The 12,845-nt window shown below is 37.3% G+C and overlaps 1 protein-coding gene across 1 annotated transcript in view; it reads right to left on the bottom strand.

Moving 5' to 3' along the window:
- Positions 1 to 12,845, bottom strand: part of PRCP (prolylcarboxypeptidase) — an 86,040-nt gene that overhangs the window by 24,048 nt on the left and 49,147 nt on the right. The window contains 4 exon segments of the mRNA NM_001038164.2: positions 4,898 to 5,070; positions 5,821 to 5,978; positions 6,232 to 6,413; positions 11,934 to 12,035. Coding sequence (NP_001033253.1) covers positions 4,898 to 5,070; positions 5,821 to 5,978; positions 6,232 to 6,413; positions 11,934 to 12,035 — 615 coding nt within the window.

Here is a 12,845-nt window from a genome sequence, read left to right as displayed (position 1 = left end):
TGGACATGACTGAGCGACTGAATTAATTAATTATACTCTCTATTTATTTTGTAGACACAAACAATACTTTCTAAACAATTTCTACATATGGCATAGCATTCCTACTTAGACCATAAATCCACTGAAATGGGAAAAGCTGGGGCTGAATCTGCTAGTAAAACTATTAACTATTCCTTGAGTTCAGGTGTTTTCCCTACAGTGACCCAGGGAAAAACATAATAACCATCCCCATTTCACAAAAAAGGAAATAAGCTCAGAGAGGTCTGACTACAGATACACAAATTAAAAACAGTGAATACGGGTTCTGAACCCAGAATCTGGCTACAAACTCTTGGTACAACAATGTCTTCTTGATATGTATATATATATTATATAGTAACAATCATATGCATATAACTAGCATCAATGTAGTGCTTACCATACAGCTGCTGCTGCTGCTGCTGCTAAGTCGCTTCAGTCATGTCTGACTCTGTGTGACCCCAAAGACGGCAGTCCATCAGGTTCCACTGTCCCTGGGATTCTTGTCCCAGGCAAGAACACTGGAGTGGGTTGCCATTTCCTTCTCCAATGCATGAAAGTGAAAAGTGAAAGTGAAGTCGCTCAGTCATGTCCAACTCCTAGCGACCCCATGGACTGCAACCTACCAGGCTCCTCCATCCATGGGATTTTCCAGGCAAGAGTACTGGAGTGGGGTGCCATTGCCTTCTCCATACCATACAGCAGGTCCTATTAAATCCTCATACCGACTCTAATAAACATTATAGTTCTTTATCCCCGTTTTGCTGATGAGGAAACCAAAGCAGAGAGAGGTTAAGAAACTTCTGCGAAGTCATACAACCAGAAAGTAACAGAACTGGGATTCAAATGCAGAACACTCTGAAGATACCATGTGTAACCACTACACTACACACACTTGACTCTGAAGTCACAGTTTAAGAGTCAAGTAACAACAAAAACAGTATCTAAACATACCTGCAGCCTCATGCTTATTTTTTTTTTAATATTTTTTTAATTCTTACGTTACGGTTTTCTAAGTTCATTTGTTTTAGGTAAAAACTTAGAGAAGGGATTCTGTGGCAATATAAAATTATAAAAAACTTTTTATTAAGAAATAGTAAAAAGAAAACTGTAAAGCAGTAGAGTAAAACGAGGTTTAAGAAATGGACAGATTTAATTCACTTTCTATTTCCTAGAACAAATGTGAACATTCAGGAAGAAAACATGACAAGAGCATAAGAGGTCCATTTTAATAATTCTGTTTTAAATAGTGTAGAAATCATTGAGAAGTAGAACACTGTAATGTCAGTTCCAAACTGATCAGCTCTTAACCCAAATATAACGCCACGTACACCAGAGAAAGTAAAGATAATGAGTTGTTTAAAAGCTTTAAGTGTCCCTCTACCTATGAAGATAAGCATTTGAATAACAGAAAGAAAAAGAAGGCAAAGAAATGCTTTTAAAGAAGATAGGTCAAAAAAAAACACAAAACTATCTCTTCTCAGAGAGTACGGCCCATCCACATTAGAGAAAGGATTAAGCAGATACATTCAGCTTTTCTAACAGATTTTCTTTCTCTAAGACTTCAATACCCCTCTCACACTCACTCAGATAATCACATTAGTTTTGTCATTAAAAGCTCCCTTTTCATAGAATGCACCTAAACCGCTTAAACCACCCAGAGAGGTCGAATACATTATCAAACACCAAGACAAACAGAAGAGATTTTCCATCTTATGTCTTATTATTTCACTGTATCTATCTGCATGCTCAGGAGGCTAAGCCAAAAGATTTGGTGAGTTATCAGCTGAAAAATGATTCCAAAATAAACAAACTATAATATCCTTTACCACTGCTCTTGAAACTGAGAACTGAGAGCTAGCAGTTTTTATGCTGACAGAGCAGTCAAATGACAGAGGGGTTTTCTATTCCCCTTTTCTCCTCTTCCTTGTGTTCTATCGGCCAAGGCCGTGATTATTTCTGCATGAATGTTGCAGCTTCTGTTAACAGTAAACAAAAGCAAATGGAGTCTGAGTGTGCATGGCTCAAAGATAAATTAGAAACAATGATACTTGAGTTGACGTGGAAAATGGCATTCAGACACTCCATATGGATACTTCAGAACTGTGCAAGTCCAGGTAGCACTGGAAATCACCTACATTTTTTCATAACTATTACATATCATCTCACCATCCTAAGCTTGAGTTACAGACTCGAAAAGGACCGCTGTTTGTTAGTCCTTTAAAAAGGAGGAAGTGTATCAGAGGGAGGAGGAGTTCTGGCTAAATGGAACTATCCAAGTGAAAGAACAGTCTCCAACTGGGTAGTGTTCCAGGGATTAGGGGGTTGGGAGAACAGAGAGGGGGTCAAGAAAGGAGAAACAGAATGAACAGTGAAAGAAAGTGATCTGAAACTAAAAGCTTGGGAGGGAGACATGTAGTGGAAAAATTCTGAAATCAGATAGGATAAAATTAGAGATAGATGGAGGCAAAGGAAGTTTCTCAAGCAAGAGGCAAAGAGAGGTTACTTTTGGTGGGATGCAAGCAGGAAATAGATTTATAAACAATCAAGAGTTCCTTAATAAGTCAAAAGAAAGGATAAAGTTGGTAACAAAACAAAAACAAAAAAAAACTTAAGGAAACGACAAGAACAAGTCCTAGATAAATGAAGTAAAAGGTGATTATGAGGCAAAGGCACAAAGTTACTTTGCCTTAAAAATAAACTTTTAAAATATATATATGTACACAAAAGATAAAAAAGACTGTGCTAAATCAAAAACACATGACAAAATATTTGAGATATACTCCACCACTTTTGAGTGATTACTTAGGAGAGACAAAAGACAAGACTATATATTTACAGTTAAGATTCAACAGCAAAATATCTCAAAAGGAATATTAAAGATGCACAGACAAAACCAGTTAGGCTGTTTACTGTTCCAAATCATTAATGAACATTAAAAAGATGTATTCCTCTGGAACTTTTCCTAAGCTGGGTCAGCAAACTACAGGCCCCAGGCCAAAGCCAGCCACTGCCTGTTTTATAAATACTGCTGGAACATAGCCGTCCTCATTCATTTAAATATTGTCTACAGTCACTTTCTTGCCAAAGCTACAAAGCTGAGTAGCTGTCACAGAAACTATACAGCTCACAAAGCCTAAAATATTTACTATCTAGTCCTTTACAGATAAAGTTTGCCAACCCCTATTCTAAATAACAAAGGAAGTCCCCATATGTTTTTATCATCTGACAACTCATTCTCCAAATGGGCATAAAGATCTAAGTGTAATTCTCACTCTGTTCACAGAGTATAAAGTTAAGTCTGATAGTTGTCACACTGCGGGCAGCAATCTACCCAACTCTTCCCTCAAGTTTTCCATTAATAGTTCAATGCAATACGTGAGAAGATCTGGGCTCTGAACAATGGTAGACTCACATTCAAAACCACTTCCACTGCCTCTTTGTAGAGCTTAAATTTCCTCTCCATAAAACTGGAATTATAACTCTTGACTGTGGGGATTAAATGAGATAGTATATATGAAAGTGCTTTATAAATATAAAATAATATAGAAAGATAAGACGTTATTAGCACCTATACATTTATGGAGACTAATGGTTTCAGATTTAGTTTTTTCTCATTATTTTGATTTAGGTTTTCTTACCATGTGAGAGAGATCTACTCTTTAAAATAATTTTGTAGTGTCAAAATTCAATTTAATTCAAATACACATTTACCTCTGGCTCACTGTGTGCAAGATACCCACTGGCCATTCTACTTTTTAGATGAAGAAAAATATCTCTAGTAGCAAATGATCTTGGTTCATTTGGGTTACAAAGTTTTAAGCAAGGTGGGCATTTAATAATTCAAAAGAACAGCTAAATTAAAATTGCTTTTGAAATCTGGTTCTTACATTACCAATTCTCTACACATTTACAGCACTCGTTCTAGCTGTAGAATCTGTTATATTCTCTGAATTTAATAACCATCAAGTTGGCCAGCCTTTGTTTCTAAAACTATGAGGAATGCTCTTTACAAAGGAATGCTTAACAAGAATACATAAAATAAAGAATTCTGGCACGAAAAGAACTTTAAATTTTATTGTGTAATGTTTCTTTAAATTTTCCAGAGCGTTTTCACATCCAGTATTTTATTTGATCCTCAGCACAACCCTACTGAGAATGTAAGTATCATTATCCTATCCTGCAGAGGAAGACACGGAAGCCTAAGAAGAGGAGAGACTTGCCAAAGACCACACAGCTGGTAGAGGGTAGCTCTGGATAAGGATCCAGAGTCAGCACTCTTTGTGCTCCACCTTGTTATATGTGCTATATGCCTTTATGATGTCTCTAGTACTTAGAATACATTTAGCAGTTGACTGAATCACAGCACCACGATAGCAGCTGCCATTCATCAAGCGCTGACCATGTATTACATATAGCTCTATGTGACTCACACATACGAATTCTATGTATGAAGTATACAGCACAGAATTGGGCACACAGTAACTATTCCATTAACAGCAACTATTGGTTTATTTCTAAGAGTTAGTTTTTAGTTCTAAGAGTTGTAATTCATACAACTCTGTAATCTCTGCATTTTATCTCCATTATTAAAATGAGGAAACAAGTTCAGAAGAGCTAGGTAACACGTCCAAGTTTAAGTAAAGCCAGGATTCCTACCCAGGTTTGAGATTCGACTAATTTCAGAGTCCCCTTGTCACTGGGACTTCCTCTGATGCTGAAAGTCAGAGAATGAACCAAAAAAAAAAAGAGAGAGAGAGGCAGGGCGAGGGGGTGCGGGGGCAGGGGGAGGGGCATTGGGGGAGGGGTTGGAGGGGGTAGGCCCGGTGAAGAGAGAGAAGTATGCTATTAAAAGTGATGAAGGATATCTTCCTGTTACCTTGACAGGCCAAGCAGGCAAAGGCTGTAAAAAGTTGGACTCGTAAGGGTAGTCCACCATCGCCACATTCACCCAGGTTTCAGAGATCCAGTCTTTCAAACGCTGAACATCCTGTGATTTTGTTAACGGAGTGCACAAGTGAAGAGCTTCAGAAAGCCAACGCAAGCCAGGGCCTGAGAATAGAGTCACATTGTTGGAATCTAAAAAGCACTGCTCAACAGAAGGGTTTTACAGATCATTTATCCTTCACCTGTGTTTTAGAAAACTCAGTCTCCTATGCAGTTTCTCCAAAAAGGCTTTTTCAACATGCAACAAAATATCTTTAGAACAACTGGTTAATCTCATGATAGATAAGTTGCCTATCTTCGTGGGGCTTACCAGAGTTAGTATTCTCAATCACTGTCATTTGTAAATAAACAAATGAAATACTATAGAGCAAGGAGAATGCATAAACTACACCTAAATAAAACAAATGGATTTATCTCACAGTGTTGAGTAAAAGACAGCAGAGACAAAAAATACATACTATGCAATTCCGATTATTAAAAAATTCAAGAGTAAGCAAAGTTAATTTATGGTTCTAGAATTCAGGATAGCAACTGGTTTGATAAGCACAGAGGTAGTATCTGCTAAGTGCCAGAGGGGATTTGGGGGTGGGGGTGGAGAGGGATTTCCTGATCTGCATGCTGAATATACTATGTATTCACTTTGCAAAAATTCACCAAGCTGTATATTTTGATTTGTGTACTTTTCTATGTTATACTTAAATATGTAAAGTGAAATAAAAGAAAGTATTAGTCGTTCAGTCATGTATGTTATATTTAAATAAAAAGTTTACTGAAAAAGTGGAAAGTGTTAGATTTAGCACTTAAAAGGTACAAAAAAAACCAAAACATGATTCCACTCTCTTAATTAAAGCTTACCCTTTTTTGCAAGTCGATTAATGGCATCCCAGGACCTGCGGATACTCTCTGAACAATTTGGGCCACTTTGGCTAAAATCTGTAGTTACAATCTTCATAAATATGTCACAAGGCACCAGATCATTAAACTGCCAGATGGGGGCAGAGGATGCAAGAGCTCTAAATGGTAAGAAGACCAAAAGAAAGAGAAAAGAAAAAAATGTAACTCACAGAATTCAAGTTTTAAAATTGAAACTGATACTGAACAAGAGTGGTGAGAAATATCCACAACTCTTAGTGAAATAGAAATCAGAAATCTCAGTACAATAGAATATGTTTTACCTTCCGCCCGCCACCCCCCCACCAAAAAACACTCTATGTTCGCTTTGCCAATCATTAAGAAAGTGCTCACATCCAACATAAATGCATTTACCCAACCACCAAATGAGGATACTTCATCCTGAACCAGGCTGCAAGCATGCCACCATAAGAGCCCCCTAGGGCAATGACAGGTTGATTTCTAGCTCCTGGGATTGTTCTTTTCAAGTATCTGATTAACTTTGCAAAATCAGCCAGAGCTTGTTCTGTTGTCAGAAAATTCAAGTGTCTGGAATCCTAAAGAAAAATAACAAAGAACATCGGTATAAATGTGCACATAATAGCAGCTTAGGCATAACATAGATCCAGAAAAAAGCCAGATAAGCTTTTCTCCAAATAGAATTTCTAGGCAACGGAGTTAAAACACCCAGTTAAAGCATTAGCACTGCTAATTTAAACTCATGGAAAACTGATTTTAAGTTTGTGGGAAGAAAATAATGTATTTTTGCATTCAAATGTAATTTCTATTAAATGCTATTTACCAAAGACTTTGCTGAGGTAGTAGAAACAACAGAGACAAACCATAAGTAACATTTAACAACAGATGTGATAACATACAATACTAATATTAACAGACAACTATTATAGTTTTGATTTCAAATCTTGAAACATTTACAAAGGCTACCATATAAAGCAAAGGTAAACTAAATCCTGTGAAAAATGGAAGTAAGAATCATCAGTAAAAATAAAACATCCTTCCTCATCAGAAAGATTATTATGTCTGATATACCAACAACTGGAACAAGTCAGCCTGTTGTACAACTATAAAATTGGAGTTAAGGAAAAAAACCCAACATATGGAACAGCCTTTTTCAGACACTGGAAAAGTAACACAAGACTTTGATTCCTGAGAAAAGAATGTTGTTCAATCGCCAAGTTGTGTCCGACTCTTCACAACCCCATGCACTGCAGCACACGAGGCCTCCCTATCCCTCACCATCTCCCCGAGTTTGCCCAAATTCATGTCCATTGAATCAGTGATGTCATCCAACTATCTGATCCTCTGTCATCCTCTTTTCCTTATGCCTTCAATCTTTCCCAGCATCAGGGTCTTTCCCAATGAGTCAGCTGTTTGCATCAGGTAGCCAAAGGACTGGAGTTTCAGCTTCAACATCAGTCTTTCCAAAGAGTATTCAGGGTTCACATCCTTTAAGATTGATTGGTTTGATCTCCTTCCTTTACAAGGGACTCTCAAGAGTCTTCTCCAGCACACAGTTCAAAAGCATCAATTGTCTGGCTTTTTTAAAGTCTAGCTCTCACATCTGTACGTGACTACTGGAAACATCATAGCCGTGACTTACTTAGTAAGTAAGTTCCATGATCATCTAGTTATCTGCCTAGGGAGAATTTCCTCACTGCAGTGTAGGAAGGTGGAACTCAAATGGAGTCCTGCTAAGCTGAGAAGATGACAGAAGAGTCTCCTTTTAAAAGGTGAAGCCTTTTCATGTGTTTGTTAGCCATCTGTATGTCTTCTTTGGAGAAATGTCTGTTTAGTTCTTTGGCCCATTTTTTGACTGGGTCATTTATTTTTCTGGAGTTGAGCTGTAGGAGTTGCTTGTATATTTTTGAGATTAGTTGTTTGTCAGTTGCTTCATTTGCTATTATTTTCTCCCATTCTGAAGGCTGCCTTTTCACCTTGCTAATAGTTTCCTTTGTTGTGCAGAAGCTTTTAAGTTTAATTAGGTCCCATTTGTTTATTTTTGCTTTTATTTCCAATATTCTGGGAGGTGGGTCATAGAGGATCCTGCTGTGATATATGTCGGAGAGTGTTTTGCCTATGTTCTCCTCTAGGAGTTTTATAGTTTCTGGTCTTACGTTTAGATCTTTAATCCATTTTGAGTTTATTTTTGTGTATGGTGTTAGAAAGTGTTCTAGTTTCATTCTTTTACAAGTGGTTGACCAGTTTTCCCAGCACCACTTGTTAAAGAGATTGTCTTTAATCCATTGTATATTCTTGCCTCCTTTGTCAAAGATAAGGTGTCCATATGTGCGTGGATTTATCTCTGGGCTTTCTATTTTGTTCCATTGATCTATATTTCTGTCTTTGTGCCAGTACCATACTGTCTTGATAACTGTGGCTTTGTAATAGAGCCTGAAGTCAGGTAGGTTGATTCCTCCAGTTCCATTCTTCTTTCTCAAGATAGCTTTGGCTATTCGAGGTTTTTTGTATTTCCATACAAAGTATGAAATTATTTGTTCTAGCTCTGTGAAGAATACCGTTGGTAGCTTGATAGGGATTGCATTGAATCTATAAATTGCTTTGGGTAGTATACTCATTTTCACTATATTGATTCTTCCAATCCATGAACATGGTATATTTCTCCATCTATTAGTGTCCTCTTTGATTTCTTTCACCAGTGTTTTATAGTTTTCTATATATAGGTCTTTAGTTTCTTTAGGTAGATATCACTCATTATCAGAGAAATGCAAATCAAAACCACTATGAGGTACGATTTCATGCCAGTCAGAATGGCTGCGATCCAAAAGTCTACAAGCAATAAATGCTGGAGAGGGTGTGGAGAAAAGGGAACCCTCTTACACTGTTGGTGGGAATGCAAACTAGTACAGCCACTATGGAGAACAGTGTGGAGATTCCTTAAAAAACTGAAAATAGAACTGCCTTATGATCCAGCAATCCCACTGCTGGGCATACACACGGAGGAAACCAGAAGGGAAAGAGACACATGTACCCCAATGTTCATCACAGCACTGTTTATAATAGCCAGGACATGGAAGCAACCTAGATGCCCATCAGCAGATGAATGGATAAGAAAGCTGTGGTACATATACACACTGGTATATTACTCAGCCATTAAAAAGAATACATTTGAATCAGTTCTAATGAGGTGGATGAAACTGGAGCCTATTATACAGAGTGAAGTAAGCCAGAAAGAAAAACACCAATACAGTATACTAATGCATATATATGGAATTTAGAAAGATGGTATTAATAACCCTGTGTATGAGACAGCAAAAGAGACACTGATGTATCGATCAGTCTTATGGACTCTGTGGGAGAGGGAGAGGGCGGGGAGATTTGGGAGAATGGCATTGAAACATGTATAATATCATGTATGAAACGAGTCGCCAGTCCAGGTTTGATGCACGATACTGGATGCTTGGGGCTGGTGCACTGGGACGACCCAGAGGGAGGGTATGGGGAGGGAGGAGGGAGGAGGGTTCTGGATGGGGAACACAGGTATACCTGTGGTGGATTCATTTCGATATTTGGCAAAACTAATACAATATTGTAAAGTTTAAAAATAAAATAAAATTTAAAAAAAAAAAAAAGGTGAAGCCTAATTCTTCCCCCTTTGAACTTGGTCTGGACTTAGTGACTTGGTTCTAACACAAATAGAATGTGGCAGAAATGATATATGACTTCCAAAGTCTGGTCATAAAAAGCATTGCAGGTGGACTACCCTGGTGGTCCACTGGGTAAGACTTCACCTTCCAAAGCAGGAGGTGTGGGTTTGATCCCTGCTTGGAGAGCTAAGAGCCCACGTGTGCATGCATGCTAAGTCGCTTCAGCTGTGTCTGACTTTTTGTGACCCTGTGAACTGTAGCCCACATGACTTGTGGCCGAAACACCAGAACATAATAGAGAAGCAATATTATAATAAATTCAATAAAGACAAAAAAAAAAAAGCACTGCAGTTTCCACCTTGCTCTCTTGGATGGCCAACTTTGAGGGAAGCTAGCTGTCATGTCATGAAGCCACTAAAGTAGGCCTTTGGAAAAACCCAAGAGAGGACAAACTAAAGCATCTTGCTAACACCCAGCACCAATTTGTCACTCATGTGGATCCTCCACGTAAGTAGAGAGGGTCCTCTAGCCTCAGTCAAGCCTTCAGGTGACTGAAGCACTAAATGACGTCTTAACCTCATGAGATCCCCTGAAACAGAACCAGCTAGTTGAGTCACTCCAAATTCCTTACCCACAGGAACTGGAAAATAATAAATGTTTATTGTTGTTTTAAGCCACTAAAATTTGAGGTAAATTGTCATGTACCAACAGATAACTAACACACCCACATATCCATATCAGACCATCCTATTTAACCTTCATATTTTGGTCTCACCACTCTGACTACTCCCATCACCTGGTATATTTTGAAACCACAGAGGCCCATCTTTTCTCTCTCCTGTACATATCACTTACTCCTTTAACCTTTCCTCTTATCCAAGATGTATGCTCTCTGACTTCTTAACTTCTCTCTCATGGTCTGTCACTATTCTTTACTTTCAGTTTTCATGGCACGACGTATAGTTGAGTGTGGTTTTTTCCCAATCTTATGCATTTGCAATATTCCCCCATGCTACTGACAAATTCTGAGAGCACATGAAGGGAAGGAAGCATAGCATAGAGAGCCCTCACCTCCTTTTTCCTAGCAGAGTATGGACCACAGGGAACTAGGAAAGAAGGTTGTGTTTTTATCTGCAACAAACTACTTTCCAATGGTTTCAAAACCTGTCAACTTCCCTAATCAGATAATTATGCAAAATAATAAACTAAAGAATAGTTTCCTATGCAACCTAACAAATATCAGCAAATCACTCTGGTTTTCATTTATAACACAAGAACTTTTTATTTATTTATTTATAATATAAGATAATAAAATTTCTGAAAATAAAAAGTTCTTTCAAAACAGGAAGCCTAGAAAATGACTGACCCAAGTTCCTCTAACTCAGATTTCTCCAAAATCATGGTATGGGAATTTCCCTGGTTGTCCATTCACCTTTCAAAGTAGGGTGTACAGGTTCGATCCCTGGTCAGGGAACTAAGATCCCACATGAATTAGGGCCAAAAATGTCAAAACATAAAACAGAAGTAGTGTTGTAAGAAATTCAATTGAAGACAAAAAAAAAAGTGATCCACATTAAAAAAAAAAAAAAGAAAGAAATCTTTTTTAAAAAACGCCTGGTATGTGTATAAAGGTGGTATACATCATGATCCTAGGTAGTGCACAAACATTTTTAATTTAATACTTGTTTTATTTCAATATAACTTAGAAAAAATAGTACTTAAAGCCTTTATTAAGAAAGTACTAAGTTTGAAAAGTGAGTTACTAGAAGAAAAATAGTGAATAATACAGATGGCAAACCCATATAGTCAGAAACACAAGGGTAGTACACAAGTGACTCAGCTGAGGAAACGGCTTCTTGGTTTATTAAAGTGCAGATCTGCGGCCAAGGCCAAAATTCCTTGAGAGAAAAGAAAGGCCAGGAGGGAATCTAGTGACTAGCTGACCTCTCTGAATCATAGAGATGATCTGAACTTATTTTATTGAAAAACACCTTACTAAACAAGTATTTGTGCACTCCTAACATTTTTTTCCAGTGATAGACCCAATAATTTACATATATAATTTATAAAGAGGATTATTTACTGATATTTTTAAACAATGAAAAGTTCCCTCCAATCTCCACATTCTTAGATTATGGTTTACCTGGCAAAGGCTAGCCTCATCACATTGAGTTAAAGACTGATCAATACTATAAAAATGGTAATAATATGATTTTTTAAATAATTTTTAAAATAATATGATTATTTAAATATAATATGATTTTTTAAATTGAGGCTTTAAAATTACGTATGAAATTATATATGAAAAGGTTTCAAATTATATATGAAAAGGTTAATATGTTAACCTTTTAAAAGTAACTGAAATTTCAGGCAGTTCAAGTTAAAGATATCATTTTTCTTACAGTAGAACATGTAATTAGAAAATGTTCTAAATTTAAAAGACACGCTTACCGAGAAGGAGTCAGCACCAAAGGGTAGGGACTCTCCATAGTACCGATGTTCAGCAAACACCAACATGGCTTTCATTTCCTCAGCTATGTCCCACATGAACCCCTAGAAGGCATTTACAAATTCACAGGGTAAAATTAGGATGTGGAAAAAGTCTTAATTTTTTTTGCGACTCATAAGAAATGGATGTTAAACCATACCAAAAAGAGTTCTCTGAGAATCTGGACAATTTATATTTGTGCTACAGATAAATGATATAACTGTTTCATTGTTGCACATCTATCTCACACTGTATCAGAATGAAACAATTCAAAATAAGAACAATTGCACAACTACCAATCATTCCAACTCTCCTTATTCTGACACCCTAGTCTGGGAATCAACATTATGTATAAAATAGCCTTCAAATTGCACTGTGTTCCAAAGAATCTAGGGAAGAGCAGGATAACTAAGCTATCTGCCTACTCACAAATAACTTTTATTTATAACAGAAAAGACAACAGTACAAATAAACATACTGGATTCCCCTGGGTTTAGTATTAACTGAGTGCTTACAATTCATTAAATACCATTCTAAGCACTTAATATGTATCAATTCACTTAATTATCATGACAATCTAAGAGATAGGTACTTTGATTATTAATCTTATTTACATGAAGATAAATAGTAGCTAACAACAGCTAGTATTAATTGAGTGCTTCAGTTCAGTTCAGTCGCTCAGTCATGTCCGACTCTTTGCGACCCCATGAATCACAGCACGCCAGGCCTCCCTGTCCATCACCAACTCCCGGAGTTCACTCAGACTAATGTCCAGCGAGTCAGTGATGCCATCCAGCCATCTCATCCTCTGTCATTCCCTTCTCCTCCTGCCCCCAACCCCTCCCAGCATCAGAGTCTTTTCCAATGAGTCAACT

Source organism: Bos taurus, chromosome 29, assembly GCF_002263795.3.
Source record: "Bos taurus isolate L1 Dominette 01449 registration number 42190680 breed Hereford chromosome 29, ARS-UCD2.0, whole genome shotgun sequence".
NCBI classification, from domain to species: Eukaryota; Metazoa; Chordata; class Mammalia; order Artiodactyla; family Bovidae; genus Bos; species Bos taurus.
The sequence above is the reverse complement of the archived record's forward strand: the minus strand, read 5'-3'. Positions and strand labels throughout refer to the sequence as shown.